Source organism: Stegodyphus dumicola, chromosome 5 (genome assembly GCF_044657685.1).
Source record: "Stegodyphus dumicola isolate Sdum_Otavi_A_Nest chromosome 5, ASM4465768v1".
Taxonomy (NCBI): Eukaryota; Metazoa; Arthropoda; class Arachnida; order Araneae; family Eresidae; genus Stegodyphus; species Stegodyphus dumicola.
In genome coordinates this window covers 230314050-230337695 of record NC_140772.1, presented here as the reverse complement: position 1 = coordinate 230337695, position 23646 = coordinate 230314050, and the positions used below count along the sequence as shown (strand labels likewise).

The 23646-nt window shown below is 31.5% G+C and overlaps 1 protein-coding gene across 2 annotated transcripts in view; it reads right to left on the bottom strand.

Annotated features, from left to right (window-relative positions):
• Positions 1-620: 620 nt before the first annotated feature.
• The window catches only part of LOC118186443 (BUB3-interacting and GLEBS motif-containing protein ZNF207-like), a 68191-nt gene continuing 45165 nt past the window's right edge, over positions 621-23646 (bottom strand). Inside the window, exons 9-12 of one of the 2 annotated variants that reach the window (XM_035356545.2) lie at positions 23348-23395; positions 23043-23149; positions 15227-15383; positions 621-9185 (exon numbers count right to left, since the gene is read on the bottom strand). In XM_035356545.2, coding sequence (XP_035212436.1) covers positions 9067-9185; positions 15227-15383; positions 23043-23149; positions 23348-23395 — 431 coding nt within the window. In that variant the 3' untranslated portion in view covers positions 621-9066. The remainder of the gene's footprint in view (positions 9186-15226; positions 15384-23042; positions 23150-23347; positions 23396-23646) is intronic. The other variant, XM_035356546.2, reaches the window with a different exon arrangement.

The following is a 23646-nucleotide window of genomic DNA, read 5'->3' as shown; positions in this document are numbered from 1 at the left end:
TGAAAAATTACATTAGGCTCATGGAAAATTATCTTAGGATTTTCTCATGTGTTCTCATATTAAGGATTACAAAACAGTGTAACCAGCAGAAAATGATAAAATTAAAGCATTTTTCGTAGGAATAGCTAAATAATCAATAAAAATCTATATAGTTTTCAACATTCAAAATTCACTTGACTATATAATTATTTACTGACATTTAATTCTGATTTCTTAAGAATTTCAGTTAGAAAAAACTAATATAAGTTTTGTTTATACTATTACAGTGTGAATGTTTGCAGTATGTTTACAGCATTGCAATAAAAAAACTCCCGGGAAACTATACTGCTATAATACAGTTTCAGACTGTTAAAATGGGCATGTTTGTCAAATAACTAAAAATCCTCCAAGTCTAATCCAAAAATTTTTTAAATGTCTTCATACATTCTTACTAGTCTCTTAGAAAAGCTTACAATAAAACACTTCATAAACATTAAAAAAAAAAATTAACTGCCTTGCACAAACCCAGCAGTTGAATTTTCTGAATTTGGGAACTTTTCAGAAATGATTTCTAACATAAAGCCACAGGAAAGCCTACTATTCTCCCGCTAATATAAAAATTTATACTTAAAAATCAGGAATGAAAATTGAAACAAATTTATTAATTTTATTCACAACAAACTTATTTAAAGTACAATCCTGCAATCTGCCTATTTTATTAAAACATCATAATCAAATCAAAATGTGCATTAAAACAATTAGAGACAATATTCAGCTTTCCTTAAAAGCCACACCAGTCCACATCATCAAAATCTCATTCACAGTATTTTAAATTACTGGCATACAAAAATTTAAACACAAATAGTCCATAAAAATTCTACGGTGTGTTCACACTATGGCATAGCCTCATAAAAACAAGACCTTAACTAAACAGCAGCATGGAAACTTTTATACCACAAACTGCGATGAAAGTTTATGGTATAAAAGTCTCAATAATTTTCATTCTACACAATGAATATATAACACATATGACCACAACCATATGACTTTTAATTCTGCAAAACTTCTAATTAAATTAAAATTTAAGAGGAGGTTTGCCTTCTACCTATCAAATGAAGCTAAGGGAAAGGCCTGGGAGTATCTCACTAGTTCAAAGCCAGTTATTCCAGATCTTCCTCATTCTGTAGACATGGTGTTAGTTCGTCTTTTAACTGGGCATCATTATCTGAATGCCCATGTTTTTAAAAATTCAACTTGAGAACTCTTCAGTCTGCACTCTTTGTAACTCTGGGCAGTCCATGGATAAGGAGCATACTGACGAATACACAGCACTATTATCTTTTAATTCTATTGTTCTTAAGTATTGGGAAGCAAGATCAAGACTGATGGCTTAGTGGCCAAATGTCTGGCACTTGTATAAATAAACACACAAAAAGAGATAATTTCATTGTCTACATGTCACCACCATTACATGACACCATTTATGCAAGTAATTTCTACAGTAATCTTAAAAAGCAGCTGTGACACTTCTACCATAAGCATTTAAGAAATAATATAAATGACCATCAGCAGGGCTGCTAGTTGTGTAATAACTGTTACAATATATGGGTATTATGATGTTTAAGCCACAGTGTGAATGCACCAGCAAGTACTTCAAAGTTTCAAATGGAATGAAATATATATTTTAATTACATAAACGGTACTACATCTTTTGAAATGAAAAATATGATCAGATGATATCTGAACTGATTGGGAGTACGACTTGGGATTTCCCACTAGGAGAATCAAAATTACAAGAGGATTACAGAAATCTTTTCCTATATTTTTCTCTGTTCCTGGTAGGAACAGGAACATTAATTTCAAGAACACTAATACCAGAAATTAACCCTCCCTAATGATGAAATAAAATACTTTTAGGAAATTTCAGACAGAAATATGAATGTTTTCTTGAAATAATACCAAGTAATACATAAGATATGAAAATAACAATTTACTTATAATGAGATTTCATACTCATGAAAGTATGAAAGTTAAACTGAATCAAGAAATAACTGAGTTTTATAAGGATTACTTAGAGAATATGTCAACCATAACTGCTACACAGGTTTTATACAGGCGTCCTGTATGGTGTCCTTACACTGCTTACAAATATATTAAGATAATTATACAATGGTTAACTTGTATTATTTCCCAAAACACTTCTTTAATCCCTGCAAGATTCTAAAAGGCAAATAATTTAGACTGGAACTGTTGGAAAGAATTCAGAAGAATGTATAGACGTGTGGGATGTAGACTGCCAACTTTCTTGATTAAGACATCTTTTGCTGAACAGTTTGACCCAATACTGAAGTTTCAGAAATAATGAAGCTTTAGAGAGAACCATATAGCTGTATTTATACCACTGAAGTATGTTCCTAGAAAAATCGGCCACCTGACAACTTCAGTCCAAGACTGTCCTGTTTCAATGCCTTTACATTACTTTCCATATTTATTTAATTCTCTGAACTTTAGATGATGTATAATACTTTGTTCTCTGAATTTTAGTTTAATGGCTAAAATTTCTAACTGGTTTTTATATGTCCAATCTGCCAGCAATTTAATTTTTCTGACTAAAATAATTTGACCAAAATAGAATTACAAAGATGCTCGTGACAAGAAAAGTTAATACAGTCAAAAGTCGTTAATCCGGACTCGTCGGGACTTCGGCGATTCCGGATTATAGATCATCAGTTTAAATCTCGTAAGATGGCATGCAGAAATTCTAAAATTAAAAATATGAAACTGTAATTTATGAAATAAAGAACAATTATGATCTAAAGGGTAACAAAATTTACAAAAAAAAAAAAAAAAAAAAAAAAAAAAAAGAGCTTAATATTTATTTGTTTACTTTATTAAACATTTCTATCAATGTAAGTTGTTTCGTTTTATGTGATAATACTTTCTCTTTAATTCTATAAACAGACATAATTTCTTGTTCAGTTACAAAGTTCCGCTGTTCAAGTCCTATAATTGCGGTGTCGAGAATATCGACTAACTTGTCAATCGAAATTCTTTCGTTTTCGGTAACATCTGTGTCACTTTCTTCACTATCGGAAGCGATATTTTCTGGATCTAGAACCATACTACATATTTCGCTGTCCGTTAATTGATTGATGATTGGTGCATTGTCGTCGTAATGAAAAACTTCTCTTATATCATCTTCATTTATTACCGCTTCTCCACATTTCTTTACAAAATCCAATAACTGAAAAATTTCACCTTTAGTTTGCAATGTCCGAAAATCTTCAAATTCGCCGCTATCATCTTCATCCTCCTCACCATGAAATATGGTAGATGGCTATAAATTATGCCAAGCATTTTTTAACGTACTTGAAGACACATCCTCCCACGATCTTGCGATGCTCCACACGGCAGATTTTATGCTAAAAAATTTCAAAAATTCTTGAATAGTCTTGCCACTGTTCAAGAAATTTAACATAGATTTTAAAAATGCTTTTTTATATTTGCATTTCAGCGCGTGCACTATTCCCATATCCATAGGCTGAATGATAGACGTACAATTTGGAGGGAAGAATAACACGGATACATTATCTTTCACTAAAACTTTATGTGAAGTATGCGCCGAACAGTTATCAACAATCAGAACTATTTTTGAGTCATCAGGTAAACCAATTGAATTCAAATGTCGTTGAGCCTCGGGCATAAAATGATTTTCAAACCAATCATTCATCAACACTTGTGTCATCCATGCTCTTTTATTTGCGCGATATATAACAGGGAAAATCGTTACTCCTTTAAACAGTCGAGGTCGTGCATGCTTTCCGATTACAAAAAGTTTGCACTTGTGCGTTCCTGCAGCATTTGCACACGCTAAAATTGTTAGTCTCGCTTTGGAATCTTTGACACCCGTTGGAGCCTTTTCTGTAGAGGTTGCCAAGGTATTTCGCGGTACATATTGCCAGAAAAGACCAGTTTCATCAGCATTGTAAATTTGTTCTGCACATAATTGTTCACTAGTAATGAATTCGATGAATTCATCTGCAAATTGTTCAGCAGCTTCAGTATCAGCTGAAGATTTTTCACCAGAAATTTTTAATTATCTTATACCATGGCGATTTTTAAATTTTGTTAACCAACCTGTCGAATATGTGCACTCTTCATTTAAGTTCATTTCTTCATGAAATATTTTGGCTTGAGCCATCATTGGACCCATCAATGGCATGCCCTCGCTGCGACGCTGTGTGACCCATTCAATCATCACTCTGTCATGATTGTCACTTTTAGCATAACGAACCCTTTTTCTGTTACTCATTGCAAGTGGAGTGTCGGAATCCACAAAAAAATCAAAAAGTTCCTTTTTCTTTTGGCTTATGTCATTGCAGCAATTCCACTATTTGTTTGATGGACATGGAAACATACTTTCGTTTTGTAGATCCTTTGGAAATTCCAGCATCGGAAATTCTATTTGACATAATCGAAAGTTCAAGTTTACTTTTATAAAATTGCTCTAACAGTCTGCAAAAAATAATAAGCGGGATCTAATTCAAAAATTAAGAAACGACGCAATCATTAACTGAAATAGATAATGAGATCATTTTAGCTTATACCGTCCGTTATGCATAAAACGTGAAGGCGAAAACGTATTCTGCACCTGCGCGCACACATATGCACGGTCGTCCAGGTCTTACGCGTACGCGTAAAACGCCTGTGCCAACGCGCCGCATGCGCAGAAAATTTTTAGCTTTGAGGTCCGGATTATAGATCATTCCGGATTATGGGTGTCCGAATTAACGACACTTGACTGTATTCCATTAGATGGTCTAAAATTTAGAGCAAAGAGAGAGTTAGAATTCCTTTTAGCCATGCTTTGGTTGAATACAGAACAGGGCACTCTGTGGCAATCAGAGAATTGAAGAACAGTCTTCTGAATGATTACGTACAACCATTCAAATCTGCAGTCACTCATATTTAACTATGGACACCAATATACTTGTATATGAAAATATGGTAGCGTTATTTATGCACTCAAGCAAAAGTGGCCTTGCTTAAAACTAACAAAGTAATTACTAACTACAGAAAGGCTCTGAAAGTTCAAACTTCCACTCCACTTAGTCTTAATTCTTTCGAGATGGCACGCCCTTGTTTAAGATGTTCCATCAGGATGGATGGGAGTCGAAAGTAATCGTCCAACAGGTAGTTTTAAGTTTTAACATCATAATTTTTTGTACTAATTTAGATTATTATGTAAGCTATCTATCATAAATGTTAAAATTAGTATTTAATAAACTGTTTTCTTTACTTTATATGATAACATACGAGAAACAATTTTTGGAAGCGCTATTCAAATTATTCTGAAGTTTTCATTGAGAAAATACAAGAAGTAACAAAATCGTCCATGGGAAGTAGTAGGCAAGAATTCAGTTTTTTGATAAAATGTCCATATCACAATCACAAAAAATATAGTTCTCAAACTCTACAGAAAATGAATCACTACTCTCATCCACGTCACTAACTGGCTCATTTACCATGTGAGTTAACTAACTGGCTCATTTACCATGGTTCATTACCATATCTTCTTCTGATAAATAACGCTTGCCTGCCATAAAAAACTGTATTCAAGGCTTTCCAAAATCAGAAGTAAAATATAAGAAGTAAAAAGCAACACAAAGTAACAAAAGAGAACTCCACATAGTAAGGGATATCAGAAGTACAAATGTTTATATCACGTGCAAGTTAAAGAGACAAGCTCTGTTTACATTACGCTTTCCCTCCTCGCTCACAACAGCTGATATCAATGTTATGCAGAATGTGATCAAACTGAAGGTCAAGATCCTAAAGCTTATACTGAGTTCAAAAGTATTGGACAAAGGATGTCATCTAGTGGTCTTTAAAAAATGTTTCAGCTTAAAATGCATGCACACATCACCTGTACTTTATGTTCATTCTCTAGTAATTCATGGTTGGGACGTCCAGCTGTGAGAGACCTTCATATGTAATGCGTGTATAGATGCCTGTTCATTCTCCAGTAATTCATGGTTGGGATGTCCAGCTGTGAGAGACCTTCATATGTAATGCGTGTATAGACGCCTGTCCGGAAAGGTTTAAGGAAATTATAAGCAAAAAAGTGAGTGAGAGGGAGCCTTACTGACTCAGCAGAGGACAAATCAAGCAGATGAGTAAAACTTTCCAAAATGCAGTCTTAAGCCCAGCACTGAACTTAAGATTGCAATGTTTATAAACCAATCAGAATGAAAGTCTCTCTGAAATCTACTAATACTGCAATCCCAGAGATTCAGTAGGTAACTGGCATATGGGAAGAATTCAGGAAACAGGAGTCTTGGAGAAAGGAGAAATTCCATCTGACTACAGCGAAAGAAAAAATGATATAATTCCATTCCTAAAATGAAAATTATTCAGGATTTACATAGCTTTAAGCCATAATTTAAGTTTTTGGTATAGAGATCTCGACTTCTTGTATCCCTCAAGAGTTCACTGATATTAGGAAGAAAATTTTAAAGATTGGAGACTTCAAAAATATTAAATAGGCTCTACTAATTTCAGATCAGACTTGAAGCTGTCTTTTGCTGAGCAGTTATTTTCCATTCTTGCTGACTTCATCAGCAATTCTTGATTTTCTATTAAACTGCCAATATCCATGTAGGATGTATTTATACAAGGTCATTAGCCTGATAGATGGATGAAGCAATGCCTTTATTTGCATGTTACATGAACATACAGAACAATTTTGATTCAGCATTTAAAATTACAGTGATATCTTCTTTTTCCTTAAAAACTCCCAAGATTCAGTTTTATGTTTCTGAGAAAGCGTTTCTAGTTGAATTTTGTAATTTAATCTTAGTTTAATTCTATTATATGTGAAACTAATTCAGAAAATCAAAAATTTCTATTTATTGCCAAATATATTAAATTTAATGAACTATCACTCAAATTTCAACACAGAAAAAGAAATGGGAATAAAACTAGAAAGTCTGTCTCCTCTTGGTTAATCTTTTGTTTAAAGATTATTAAATATTATCTGATGTTTGAAGCGGATCATGAATTGCCCATATTTTATGAAATTATTTTCAACAAAACCTCGTAGGATTGAAAAGGAAATCTTTATTTAATTTTATATCTCAGCATGAGATCCATTACTAGGAGACAATAATGCTTAAGGTGTTCATGACAGGTTTGCTGAAGTTGAATGCCTTTATAAAGCCCTTTTTTAGTACTGATTTAAACAAACATTGGCAGATGATTATGATGCAATCAAAAGTAACTTCTGCAGTTCCAACAATTCTTTTTGTTTCATTTCATGCAAAGTTGAAGTGTGTGTTCAATATTTTAAGTATGAAATATTGTTATTGTGGTATAATACTATAGAAAAAGATTTCTGCGATGATCAGAATCACTACGCCTGAAATTTGCAAGATAAATGTTAATTTTTACATAAAACGCCAAAAACTTTCTTAAAATTTCATAGTTAGCTATTTAATGTTTTTAAAGGGATTACAGGGTAAAAGGGATTAATCTTTGCCACATTTCGCCGAACCTCCTAATGAGGTTGGGGACAGTAATGTCCAACAGCATAATTATGCTGTGAAATGTTGGACAACAGAGGCACTAAAATGCAAACAGCCTACTCACTGGTTAATTTGAATGCACCTCCATATCCAATGGTTCAATTAATCCTTGTACAGCCAAGCAGAGAACAACAACTGTGCAAATTTTCAAAATAATCAGTTAGTATGTTTTATTCTTAAATATTTTTTGTTCAAAGACATAAAATTAAAAAAAAAAAAAAAAAAAAAAAAAAAAAAAAAAAAAAACGATATAAAAGATAAATTGTAAATAAATTTCTGAAGTCACCATGAACTAAATATGCAGCTGCTGAATATTTTTCAAAGTACGAAAATAGCAGTTTTCGTTAGTCCAGAGTGGAAAAAAACACTAATATCAAGTTATCTGAGACGGCATATTTCTTTGATTTAATGATAAATGTTTTGTGATATTTTTGCATTCCACTCAATATACAATTTAATACTTGTAATTTTCAAAGTATTGAAGGAATCTTTGATGAACAGAAAGCATATGTAGAATTACTTAGTTTGAAAAATGATGACAAAAAATTAATTTAAAAATAATATTGTTGTTATAATTTAAAAAAAAAATATTATTGTTATGCATTTAAAATCTAAAAAAGCTAGACTTTATAGTGTTTTAATTATTTTCATAACTGCAGTTAAATTGGGACTTGCCGACGTAACAGGATAAAAATAAATCATGGCCTAAATATGAAGCAACACATTTATATAGCATATTATTCATGGTGACTTTCATCACAAAATATTAAATAGCATACAGGGCTAGCTTTCAGTGCAGTCATATCCCAAATCCGTTGTTAAGATTAAATATCCTTATTTCATATATGTTTTTTTTAAATCATAATTTATTTAAAGCCAACCCCGAATACTATACACAATTTTTTTTTAACATTTACTGAAAAATGAAAATTATAATACGAAAGAATAAAATCCTTTATAATTATCTTTATATATGAGGGGAAATACTATGAAAAGAAAACATATACACACAATATAAGTCTTTAAGAAATAAACAAATAAAAATAATTTATTATTACCAAATGCTAAAAAAGAACAGTTTTATTCCTATGTTACACAATATCAAACAGCTATTTTAAGGAAATATTTGGGCTGTTAAAAAAAGGGGATGAGGCAGTTACATATTGGGAGATTTAAAAAAAAAAGGTTTCTAAAAAATAAGATAACTGAAAAGTTTAAGAGTGTCATTCCATAATACACATACATACAAGAATAAATTTGATACTTCAGTTTGCTAACTCCACAGGTTAGCTATCAATGACCTGTGACTTGATTCATGTCAAAGCACACCAAAATGTTCAAAATTATTCTTTATGACCGATGTTTAAAACAATGCACCTGACAACAGTTCAGATAAGAAAATCATTATGTAAAAAAAGTACATCTTTCTTCTGCACAAGAGGTGTGTGATTTCTTCTTTTAATGAAACATACTAGAAACTTATCTTTGTGCATTGCGATGAAGACTAAAAAGGGCGTGGTCCTCTTTGGCCCATCATATGAGGAAGTAGGGACGGTCCTTGAGAATAAACAGTCTGTCCAGTAAAAGGGGCATTCATCCTTTGCATTGAAGCTCCTGCCATGCCTAAAATGAGATTTTAAATCAAAACTTTTATTGTTTCACATATGGAATGAACATAATCAATTTATAAAAGATAAATTACAAAATGGCATGCGAGCATCCACAATAATCATTGATTTGATTTAAACAAAGAAAAGCAAACAATGATGATACAGCAAAAATATACTTCTATTTTACGCTATGGAGATGCAATAAATATTATGAAATAGAGCATGTTCTCGCAACAAGTTTTATAAAATTTGTGAAATATAGAGCAAATTATTTTTAAAATTGTAATTCTTAGCAGCACATAATTCAAGTATGACAATTAAAATATACATACCTGAAAAGTGCATCTGAAAAAGCTAAAATTTTGTATAATTGGATTCATAATTTTGGACACAGATTAAATTTAAAATTGAAATCAAAAGAAATAAATTTTATTGGAACAAAAAACAATCACTTACAGCCAATGCACTGGCTGCTGTATTCTAACTGACCTGCAAATCTTCTCTTCTTTTTGCTATTCTCGTTAACTTCTGCAAATACTTTATCACTAGAGTTAAGTGACATATGTTTAAAAAACCTATCAACTTGTTAAATGGGAGTTTTTGAGATGATGCAATGAAAGAAGACTTCAGTTATTTTAGAACAATGGATGAAAAACTGCAGAAGGGCAAATAGAATGCTAGTTAGGCAACAAAGTTACACAAAATGAAGTATTAGAGCTCGGGAATTCTTTGTTTTAATCCTGCACGGCAACTGGGCTGCAGTTTTCACACTGTGGTTACTGCATGTATTTTGAACCAACACTTGCAAATGCATAAAAGGAGATGGGTAGTACTTTTAATTAATGTATTATCATGCAATGTCTTCAGAGATACATATCCCTACAGTTTGAAAAATTTTAAGAAATATTAAACTTTGCCATTGAAAAATTTGATGACATGAAAATAGGCTCAATAGGTATTTAAAAACTTCTAAAATCACTTCACACTTGATATATACAGTGCTACAAATATATACAAATACTCTGGAAAGAGGAAATTGTATTTCATGCTTCATTATAAATAAACCATTTTTAACAAGCATCAATGTGTTGCGATACTTATGAACAGAATCTATTTACGCAATGACTGGTATGTAATTATGATATAGAGTTCACTTGCTTGTGATCTATTGGAAAATTTTTTAGCAATTTAAATATAATATTAGATCAAAATTTCACTCAGCATTGCTTTAAGAATAATAAGAAAATAATAATATACTTTTAAATATATTTTATCAAGTTACACAAAACAGATATAATACAGATTAAATACATGTAGGTTAATAATAGGTTAGTTGATGACAAAATTACAATATTTGAGGATACTTTTTAAATATAAGCATAACTGCATATTTAATAATAGGAATTTAAAGATCGGTATTTACATACTAGAGCAGCTTTTTACTAATAATAGTATTAATTCTTTTTATTATTTTGACATTTTAAAGCGCCTAAGAATTTCAGTTTGAGACTTCTGTGTGCAAAATTGTGACAAGTATCTGAATAATAAGAAACAGTTGAAGAATTTCTCTGTTGAAAAACCTTAAGCTTGAATATCTCAGACTGAACAATATTTTCAATTCTCTCCCCCTTAAAACACACAACTGTTTCTGTTTCAGTTATTACTATGTCTGAATCTAAGAGAAAAATGCATTTAGTACAGTGCTGATTATTTGAAATATACTTTCATTAGGTCTGCTTTAAATAATATGCTACTAATGTGTCTGACACACTAATGTTTTTCCAAATGAAGCTATAAAACCCTTTCAAGAAAAACTGTCACAGATTCACTTCAATAAATCAATAAATACATATTTGCATTATTTTTACAAAACTCAAAGAAGTCCATAAAACAGCCTGCATTGGCAAATTCTTTTTCAATAGCATTAAAGAAAGATAAAAATAGGCTGTGTGTCTCATATAACATTGTTTTACTTATTGCATGAGAATTGAAACTGCATACTACTGGGAAAGAACTGATTTTACCAGTCATTAAGGAACTATTTACAGACTGTACTATTTGACCAGCTAATCGAGAATAAAAAAAAAAAAAAAAAAAAAAAAAAAAAAATTGAAAAAAGGTTTTTACACAATTATTTTTTATTTACAATGAATATCATAATTAATAAACTAAAAGTATAAAAATAATTTACCATATAGTTTAATAGGAATAATAAATTAAATAAAATATATTTTGGCATATAACATGCACCTATAACTACAAGCTACATTTTCTAATTTTTAGGTATATTCACCATGTAATGCTCACTCTTTTTTACAAAGAAACCCAAAAGATATGAGAGATGATCTTATCTTTAAGTTATTCATTTGAAGAATTTTCCTATTCTTTCGAACAATTGTATACAGAATTGGCAAGCGATAAGGGGAACAATATGTAAGTACAGGAAGTAAATAATTCTAAAAAGAAGGTGGATTATATTCAATGCAAGTGTACAACAGAATGTTATTCTGGAGTTTCGAGAAAAGATGGATATAATTTGGGATAAGAATGCACTTCCGACCCGAATTAAAATGCAAAATTATGATTCAGATGTTTTCTTTTTTTGCAGTCATCTGAAGCCACGATCTTGAAGTGAATATTGAAGATTTCAGCAAAGCACTATAAAGTCATTCAATTTGTAAGAGAAAATGAAATGCATACAGCAGCAATGATGTTTGATGTTGGTGAAAGCTCCATACGTGATTTGGGGGAGAAAAATGAAATTACAGTAGGTAATATGCCAAAGCATAAATGTGCTTTCTGTAAAGAAGTAATAAAGTGACCTATCCTAGAAGAAAGTGTTCCAAACTGGGTTCTAGAAAATCACCAGAATGGATTAATTGTTACATGAAACATTTATTTTTGACTTAATCTTCCAGCACGCGAGCTTGACAATTTTACATGAGCATGCATGCGTCGTATAATTTACTACATCTATTTTTTTTACCATTTTTAGCACACAAAATGACAGAACTGAGAGAATATTGATAATAAATTTGTTAAAACATAAAATATTAACATTATTATTGCAAAATACAACTGATGTCACATTCAAATGATAGAAAATTACTTTTAAACTCTTACATTAGTCACACGGAAAAGCAATGATGTATTTTATTATAGAAATTTTAAAATTTATTATTTAATAACTATATTTTAAAATCAAAGCTATTTTTAATATTCATCTGTCCTGTCCTGTTGATTTATCATCGAATCGGAGACAACTTGTCAGAAATAAAAATCTCTTGTACTTCATCACAGCTCTTGTTATTTCAATACCAGTGCCATCATTTGAGAACAATTCTTTTGCATTTACATGGTGTTCTTTTTTTATTCCTATGATATATAACAATCCAAAGTAGGCCATCATTTCCATTTAGGTAATAGTGCAGTCTCTATCTCTTGAGTATTTTGCCTTTTAGTAAACTTATATATTTATTTGTACATTCTAAACTTTCATCAAGCATATTTATATCAACTATTTTTAAAAATGTTCCTGTTTCATCGTTTATATCCTTAGCATGGTGTTTCAGGCCAGGTAATGCTCACAATATTTATCTTATTTGTCCTTGAGCAGTTTGCATACTTCTGATTTTGCCACTTAAAAAGATTTATCCTTACTAACATAGAATATATCATCATCCTTGCATTTTTCTATATTATTATTACTATCATCATTTGAAATATATTGTTCAGATTTACAGTTGATATGATTTATCTCCATAATTTCCTCACTCAGATCACTATTATTCTCGTATCCAAAGGTTTCCTTGTCTTCTTTTTGATTCTTAAAGAATGCGAGCGAAATCAGCTGGTTGCACACATTTTTCTACCATGAAACCGATATAAAAATTATAGAGTGAAATTTATATACAAATTAAAATAATACACTTCAATTAATAACACAAAATTACAAAATATTTGAGAAAAAAATACTTTCCGAATTTTCACACCACACGCATGTCGTAACTTTTACGAAGAAGCTGCCATGTAGCGCAAAAGCTCAGCAGAAAAACTAAAAAAGTCACGACTTTCTATTGGCACATTCCATGATATGGGGAAGGGTTGAAAGGAGGAATAGGAATGACAATCAGACGTCTCAGCTGCGATATGCTAGGAGTGTGCACTAAAAACCAAATTTATCGTAAACTTTATGCACAGTGCGCATGCTGTAAGATTAAAGTGGGTGAAAAGAAATGCAAATAGAAGTGAAAACTTAAAAGCAATAGTATAGCACAGGGTTTCTTAAACTTTTTTCAGTTGTTACTCCTTTTTATCCTGAGATTTTTTTCACAACCCCCAGGACCCCATAATATTTACAAAAATGTTGTGGTACCCCATAAATATTGCGCAAATCCGACACATGCATGAGTGAAACTGTGAATTTTTTCACTTGCACTGTAATATACTATTTAGGTCATTAACTTTAATTTCTAATTTTGAGACATAGAACAATGTGAAAATTTTAAATAAGTAATAGATGAAATGACAGCATCACGTGCGAAGCAAGGAAAATGAACGTTTATATTATGAAAATAATGTGTTGAATGTGTGTGAATTGTGTCTTTTTGTTTTTTTCTTTGTCTGTATTGTCTTACCTTTATTTATTTTCTGATATATTGTGTAAAAATATTTGGTAGTTTAAAATTATTATAAGTTAAAGAAATATCAAATCTGCTATAATTTTTGGCAACCCTCTGCTGCAGGCCCCGCAGTTTAAGAAACACTGGTATACAGTCGATTTCTTTCATGGAATAATTTATTTCTACTAGGAAAAAAAAAATTTTGCATATCTTCCAAAAGACAGGGACAACAAATTGATAAGTTTCTAGATGTACGTTATTGACCTACAAAAGCAATAAAAATATTTACTGTCACATACTGCAAATACGGATGAAATTCCAGAAGTATTTGATATGATACAAATAAAGAATTCATGCAAAAGAAATACGGTTCTTATGAAAAGAACAGATCACGAAAAGTCCCACCTGACCGTAGTGATTTCCTGCTTAGTGGATGATACAAAATTAAAACCTATGATTATTGTTAAAGAAAGATATCGCCAATATGTAATTTCTCAAACAATGTTTTCATTTATGTTCACAATAAAGGAAGGACAGACAAAAATGGGGTGAAATTATAGAAAAGAAATGTTTTAAAGTATCCAGAAAGTCTTCAGATATCACCCAACAGAAAATATGAAGAGATGAAATAGTGACAGGTTTATGTAAGAGCATAATACAGGCATGGCAGTTATTTCAAGTGGATTAATGCCATTAGTTCAGCCTTTAGATGTGTCAATAAAAAAATACTAAGCCAATAAAAAGAATTAAAATGACAGTGGAATATGTGGATGTTAGCAGGTGAAAAAAACTTTCATAAAAGGACAAATACGTCACGCTGGTCTAGAAATATTGTGTGAGTATATAATAAAAGCACGGAATGAAATTAAAACCGTCACAATTCAAGAATCATTAAAAAAAGTGTGGTATATCTGACAGTCTTTATAGAACCAAAGATGACTGTTTGTTTATGGATTCGAATTACAGTGATGGTGAAAATGAAACCAAATTCGATGATGTGCCTGAAGATTTAACAGAAGACAAACATGAGGAACTTTTCATGTTACCCAATAATGAAAATTTTTTAGTTCATAAAGTATGTCATTTCTTTTAAATAAAGAGTGTTTAGGTACATATAGAAATCTAATTTTTGTTTGCTTATCTTTTCCTTATTTTTAAATCCAACATTTTTATATCTGGCACCCTACGCAAACCAGTAAATTTCAATCTCATTTTTTGATTAAAAGTGCCTGCTATATGATGGAATATTAGATAACAGCATTTATAGAAGCTATCTAAAATTTTACACCGTAAATAATAAAAGCACCCATGATAAATTAAAAAATGATAATCATTTTAATATTAAATATATACATATATGTAACTACATAGAGAAACAAACTAAATTATATGAGGTTAAATCAAATTCTATTAAACAAAGTAATACACATACCAGGAGGCATTCCCATACCAGGCCTCATCATATTCATACCATTCATTAACATAGGATTTCCTGCTTGCGGCATAGACATTGGCTTTCCACCTAACATTGGTACAGCACCTACACCCATATGCATTTGATACCTAGGTAACTGAGCCCTTTTTTCTTCCTATAAAAATGATTAAAGAAAAAAAAAATAATAATGCATATGCAGTAATATCCTACTTAAACAAACTTCATTTGCCGAAAGGCTGGAGGGGAAAAAAAAAGAATCAAAACAAAGAAGTGAATTAAAAAAATATTTTTTTAATATCTGAATATCTGCAGGCAAATACAATACATTTATAATGCAAATAAGTAATATCTATAGTTATTATAATTATAGCAAAAAGTGTGATGTGAAAGCTCTGACCAACAGGTGATTTTTCAAGTATTTCCATTCAATGAAATGTTTAATTGATTTCATTGAATCAATTAAAATTTGCTTTATATTTCTGAGAAAAGAGAACTACCAAAATCAGAATCATTAAAAATTTCAATGCATCCCATGAGGTTTTATGATTCCATTATGATATTTTTCAGAACTTTCAGAATTTGAAATTGAGAGCTTGCTATTTATAGCATAACTTTCTATCTTTTTATAATTTTTTTTTTTTTAAAATTACAAATGCATATTATTTTCTTCAAGTGATATAAATGAGCCAAAAAGTTAAAAAGGAAAAGCCTTAACTTTATTTTATGCAATATATGTTTATAATATATATAAAAAAGAAATTCTTCATTTTAATGAGACTTACCAAATTAGGCCCATTTAAAAAAAACTTTTTATGCTTTAAGCATTCCTATTAATGTATACATGGCATGCATAATTTGTGTATAGATAGATAAAACTATTACTAAAGTACTGTATAACAATGGGAATAAAAGCACACACATGTATGTACACTAAATTTTGCATCTCTAAATTGCATATATAATAAATAAGTTGAAAAAATTGAACAATAATTTTTTGAAAATTACAAACATTTTGCTAGATAATCTATCTCAGGTAGGAAAGACTGATTCTTACATAGGGAAAGGGATTAGTCAGAAATTGGATTGGTAGCAATTGACTAACTCATTGGTACCAGATCTAACAACTTCTGAGCTTTCAAGACAAATTTCCAAAATTGAACAATGTACCATAGATTGAGAACTACCAGGTTATTATGAAAGGCTTCATCCCTAATTTGAATTAAGTACTTAAACTAATTTATTAAATTTTAAATTTCATCTTTATTAATCTGAAGACTTTAATTGTTTATTCCAAATCACTGCATTAATATTCCAATCTACTAATCTTGGGAAAAGAAAAATTATGTATGGATTTTATAGTAAATTATTGGTATGTCTTGTATATCGACCTTGGAGGGGGTGGGGAAAACCCAGCATTTGCACCATTTGGACTTAAGTAAGTGCGGTTTGTTGCCCCATGTTATAAGCCTGTATGGAAACAAAACTGACTACAGTAAACAGAAATTAATTATATATAAACATAACACAAGTTATTTAACATACACATACAGAAGAAATTTTAATATAAATTTATATTTATTAGAGTATTTAATAATTTCATAATTCCTTATAGTATTCAATTAATTACATTTTACTTAATTCAATTTATGATTGTGTATGTGCATACATACACATACACATACAGCAGGGATGGCCAAGACATTGACCACGAAGAGGCAGCCCGCACGACCATCTCGATAATGACCTCAGATATTAACAATTTAATTTATGACTTATGACATAGATTTAATGAATTATTTAAAATAAAAATTTACTACAGTTTACACTTTAAAACCTAAAACACACTGTGCAAAGTAATACAATAAATTTGTCGTTTTACAGTGGAGAATTAAATAGAAACAACTTGACAAAGTGTGATGCTTAGATTTTATTCAGTAGGTGGCACGATGATAGCAATGGAACGAGTCGACTAGTCTACCCGTCACCCCCCCCGTTTAGTTTCAGTTCTCAGTTAATTGTCTTACTTTGCAGGTCGCTCGCTTCCTACTGCACTGATATGATAGTTTGTTGTTTCGAATACCCGTCCAAAATGACTCAGCCAGTGCTAAGAGAAGTAAAACATACCATTATCACAATGAGTGGGGAGATGATTTCTTTTTTGTTATGGTGAAGGAGAAATGTGTTTGTCTCATATGTAACAAGTGTGCACTACCAAAAAAAGCAAACGTTGAAAGACATTTTAAAACCATGCACTTAGAATACACTACAGACTTTCCAATCGTCAGTGAAAAGTGCATGAATTAAATTCGAATTTAAATTTACAGAAATCGCTATTTACGAGACCAGGCACCAAAGCTAAAGCAGTAACATTGGCTTTGTTTAAAATTACAGAAGTTTTGATAAAGCGAAAAAAAACCATTCAAAGATGGAGAATTGATAAAAGAAGCTTTCTGTAAAGCGGGAGAAGTGCTTTTCCACGATTTTAAAAACAAATCTGAAATATCGTCAATACATAATATTTCTTTGTCGCGTAACACTGTGATGTGACGGACTGAAGCTATGAATAATAATTTGGATGATTTACTAAATGACGATTTAAAAGCTTGTAAGTTCCTATCACTTTAATTTGATAAATCCATGGATATTAGTGAGACTGCACAGTTATGCATTTTTGTGAGAAAGGTTTTCGAAGATACGACTTCAAAAGAAGAGTTATTAACTATAATTCCATTGAAAGGACAAACAAGAGGCCAAGATATCTACAATTCATTTAAAAACTTTATTGATAAGACAGGATTTCCAATATATAAATTGGTCTCTATTACAACAGATGGAGCTCCAGCAATGTTCGGGAATCGAATTGGTTTTATTGCCTTGTGCAATAATGATGAGGAAATTCCCAGTTTTACCAGCTATCATTGCATCAACAGGTATTGTGTTCAAAAATACTAAAGTCTAATGATATAATGCAAATTGCTTTTAAAATCGTCAATTCAATTCATTCAAGAAGTCTTCAGAGACGACAATTTCGGGCGCTTTTGGAAGAAACTGAATCAGAGTACGGAGATCTCTTATTGCACACAGACGTGAGGTGGCTAAGCCGTGGTGCTTTTTTAAAAAGATTTCGTATTCTGTTACCAGAAATAAAAAATTTTCTACAAGTGAAAGGAGAGCACATTACTGAATTGGAAGATGAGAAATGGTTCATGAAACTAGCCTTTCTCTGCGATATCACTTCAAAACTTAACGACGTAAACCTAAATCTACAGGAAAGAATAAATGTTTAACAGACATGATGAGCATGATTAAAACTTTCAAAGAAACGATAAAAAGGTATGTGTCTCAATTAAGAAAACATGAATTGAGAAACTTCAAAAACATGGAGGAAGAGGGTATCCATAATCCAAAACGAGACTTCGAAGATTTCGTCAAACACTTACATGTTTTGTTTGAAGAATTTGAAAGATGATTTGCTTACTTAATTAGGTTGGAAGAAATACTCAATTTTATATTTCCATTTAATGAAAATGTCAACATTGATGGAGTATCTGAAAAATAGTACATTTAATAGATACCACACACCAGTCACAGTCAAGGAAGAAATTATTAAATTAAGATGCAATATATTTTTTAAATCCAGAGCATCTAGCGATACTGATTTTTAGAAATTAATTTCTGAGGAAACGTTTCTAAATATTTACAAATTGATTTTGTATTTGAAATCATACTTTGGATCGACGTATCTTTGTGAATCTGCTTTTTCAACCATGAACGCCATAAAAACCAAAAATCGGTTGTGTTTAACAGATGAACATTTAATTTCGTGTTTATACATTGCAATAAGCTCACACCAGCCACAATATGATAAACTTGTTGCAGATATACAGTGTCAAATTTCAACTAAACGAAGTGAATAGGATAGTCAATTTTTGATATATGAATACTTTGAATATTCTCACCAGTAAATTTTTATTTTGTAAATATTAATATTAATATTAAGTTTTTTTAGAAAAATTAGATAATTTACCATTTTTTCTTGTTACCGAAAATAAATATATAAACATGTACGTTATGTTAATTTAGCTCTGCCATTGGTAGACCGCCTTCGATTTTTTAAATGTGGAGTAAACCCCGAATCCCAGAAGTTTGGCCACCCCTGATATACAGGGTTCGGGGTACCATGTTTCAGAACTTCTTGCCACCACATCTGATCCACTGTTTCCCAAATGCCTAGGTGGATTTTGGCTAAAATCAGCAGAGGCCCCCACTGTGTTGGAACCACATTGTCTGTTGCATCAATGCGTGAATCTCTTTACCATCTAAAAGTTGTGGTATAACTTCCTGCAGAAATATTTCAGAAATATAAGTACTTCCAACCCCCACAATGATGTCACCCCAAACATTAAACCGAAAACCGACTCTGAGCTGCACAATGTTGCGTAGCATGACAGTTCTCGATCGCCCAGAGATGAGCATTATGTGCGTTGAATATTCCCTCCCTTGTGAAGGATGTTTCATTTACGAACAGCACGGTCAAATGGTGATCTGTAACACAGTTTTCAAGTTACCATTGTGTAAAGCAATAAGAGGTGCAAAATCACCTGATCGAAGTGCCTGGATACGCTGCACATGAAACGGATGCATTTTGCTTTCTCTGAGAACCCTCCAGATGCCTAAACGAGAGACACCAACTGTTGAGTGCTCAAACTTGGAGTCCCCTGTACCTAAAGTAGGACATTTTCTTCAATGTCCGGAGCCCACGTTGATTGTGCCTGACTAATGGCAGCTCTTTGAAAGGAAGTTATCATCCGGTGCAGCTTTTCAAAGAAATTATGGTTGGATGTATGCCTCATAGGCCATCATTTCGTGTACAAGCACTGCACAGCTGGACCACTACAGCCTGAAGCTCCATATGTCAAACGCATATTACGAGCTTAAGGTCGTTTGTATGAAACAAACAAGTAGCGGGAAGCACGATTGGAAAATCTTCTAACTCCATGTTCGTATAATTATTCATCTTACCGCGTCCTGTGCGAAATGATGATGCCCTGCAAGAACTGTTGAAGCTTCTGTGAAACACCATCTACCCCACCAGAAAAACATTTTCAGACCCTACATTATTATATGATTCCGAGTCATTAGGGTGCATCCTTTCCCTCCTAGATATTCTCATATGGCACTGAGTCACCCTGTATACATGCATACATGAACACATCCATCCATTTCTGAATCTAGTCCTGATAACAAAAGAGTACCAATTTATCAAAAAAGTAAGATACATGAACATACAAGAAAATTCATTTTGGTACTTATATATTAATGTAACCAACCACCTTAGTAGAAGCCAAATTTTCAGGATGTAGTAAGCTCAGGCAACCATGTGCATAACCATCCTTTTGGCAACAATGCTCATAACAATCTTTCAGTCAATTAATGCCACCATTTTTCTATGCTTTCTTTTTTGTTGTATTCCAAGTTCCAAAGGTTTTCATAAACAGATTGTGATATTTTTTGCCTTACACTTATTTTAAAATATGAGCTTGTGGAATATGCCAGCAATAAAAGAAACTGCAGTACAATTTATGCAAGAATACAGAATTTTGCTGATATTTTTCTACAGGGAACAATGAGGAAATGTGTTTTCTAGAAAGCCGCTAGAAACACAAGGTTTGTATGAAGCCAAGTCTCCACAATTCTCTGATGTTTTTTAAGTAAAAACAGATCACTGTGTACTTTAGGGGAACAACAAAGTTAAAAGAAAATTGCAGAAAGACTTGAAGAATAATGTAAGTGGTTTGTTTTTTAATGTATTACATAATCTTTATTTAATAACACAAACTTGTATTTTAAACTGCTAAGGTATGTTTTCTTTTCATATGTTGACAATGTTAACTGACAATAAATATTGACACTTTGAGAATCTTTCTTAAAAAAAAAAAAAAAAAAAAGGGTGGGTAGGGTAGTCACGAAAACTACCAACTTGCACCGAATAAGTAACTTTTACCCTTTCATGTGTAAAAAATCACCTTATAAGGTATTTCTCCCACCTTCCTGGTGTAATGGTTCTGCATGCTGGGCCGGTATTTTAGAGGTTTGTGGTTCGATTCCCAGCGAAGGCGTTTACTCATTTTGGCCGCTTCCAAAAAATACCTAATGTCTCTACAGTGGCGCCCGAATTAAAAGGGTGTTGGATGATGATTCTCCTCACCCAGGATTTGGCGATTGGGTCCTCTAAAAACCCCAGTCACTCTTTAAAAAGGGGAGTATATAAGGTATTTCTCCAGCATTTCTAGCATGCCTTCGTAGTGTAGTGGTTCTGCATGCTGGGCCGGTATTCCAGAAGTTTGTGGTTCGATTCCCGGTGAAGGCGTTTGCTCATTTTTCATCTTGTCTTCTTCCAAAAAATACTTAATGTCTCTACAACCTAACTGCATCAAGGTGTTATACGTAAGGTTCCAATATGTAAGAACCTTCAATTTTTTTACAAACTCTTTCTGGTAGCCCCAATTTTGCATCTGTAGCTAATAATGCCTCAAACACATTATAATAGCCGACTCAGTGCCTCAATATGAACTCTGCTAGGTAGGACTCGAGGTGACTGCAAACTATAACTGTGTATTACTTTAGCCTTTAGTACCTTACTTTTAGCCTATCCACTGCTTACTTTTACAACGAGGCACCTTATTTTCATTAGTTTTTGAACAAATAATATTTCTGCATCTGAATATTCTACTGTACTGTTTTTATTAATTTCTTTGAACATAAAAGTTCTAATTTAACACTGTGGCCTTGCCATCTCTACAAGCATGTTATAAACATCAACAAATTCTGTTACATTCAAACTTTCTGTTAGTTTCTTTAAACATGCAGCTATATGCTAACTTTGCAGAGCAGAGTGCAACTGGTGAATCAGCTGAGGCTCTCTGATTTCAGTAACACAATTTATACAATTAGCAAACTTTAAAGACATTTATTAAAAAATTATCACTGATTTTTATTTTTGCAGACATATTTACTTGCTTGTTTAGTTGGTTATAGCAAAGTATGCAGGAATTTTAAGAATTATTTGCCTAAAAGGATAGATGCTTTCTATTTTATAAAGACTAATTTTCAGCATGTTATTTTAAAAATAGAGTAATATGAATAAAAATAATTGAAAAAAATTTTTTTCTCCATTATTAGAATAACATAGTGATTAAAGTTATATTTAATTATATTTTCTATTATCAGTACATACGAAATTTTTATTTATAAGAATTATTTAATAATTTGTAAATATCACTAATTAAGCAAAATTTTAAATATTTTTATTAATTTCTGGTAGTTGCTGCCATTTTCTGCTAGCTGCAAGCAGTAGAAAGCCAGCCCTATGTCGGACATATCATTTAGTACAGTGCTCTCAATATTCCTGGAATGATTAGAAAAATGCTTTTTTTTGCATCTGTTACAGAATTATCACATCATTTTGCAAAGCTCGAATTCTCTGGAAGCATCGAGCTCAAAGAACAATGCTAATGAGATGAGAAACTGGAACTACCAAATTGGAATATCAAAAGCTTCATATATGTGACATGAATTTTCTGCAGACTTTTTTACTACATGATGATTATCTAATAAATTGTTTATATTACTTACACACTACAAAACTGATTACAGCAATTTCTTCAATTTTTACTTTTTGAATGCAGCCATAATTTAAACATAATAAAAGTTTTTCTTAATGAGTGAAAATCAGTTTTCTTTTAGTTCAGTATTACATGCAAATACTTAACAGTGCAAATTAGTATTAATAATAGATATAAAAATCCCTTACCAAAGATACATCCTCTTCTGGATGTATAATTTTGCTAGATGCATTTGTTGTTACCACAGTTCCAGGACGCTTGTTATCTGCATTTATTTGAGGACTTGAAGGAATTTCTACAAAATTGACAAGTGCTTAATGTAATTAAATGAACAGGTGGATAAATATTATTTTTCCCATTTCAGACATGAATTCTTAAGTGAGCAATTAAATACCAGATAATATAATCATTTTCAAGGCAGATAACTTATTACAAATTAATAAACATGAGTTTAAGCATTATATAAACAAAATATATCTTTTGTCACATTTACCTGAATTATATAATACTGGTCCAGATCCATGAGTTTTTGATATCTGACCTAGAATAAAATATTTAGAGTCAGATTTATTACATATTTCTTTCAAATACAACTTTACAGTATAAATGATGTTCACAGTAGAGATGAATGATGGATTACATTTGTAGTCAGATGAATATTTCAGTTTTTATGCTGATTCAAAAATTCTGAATCGGAGTTTAATACAAAGAAAACCAAAGAAGAACATTATCAATAATCTATGATAATAACAGAAATTGTTTGGTTATGTATAGATCAGAGACTGAAAATAT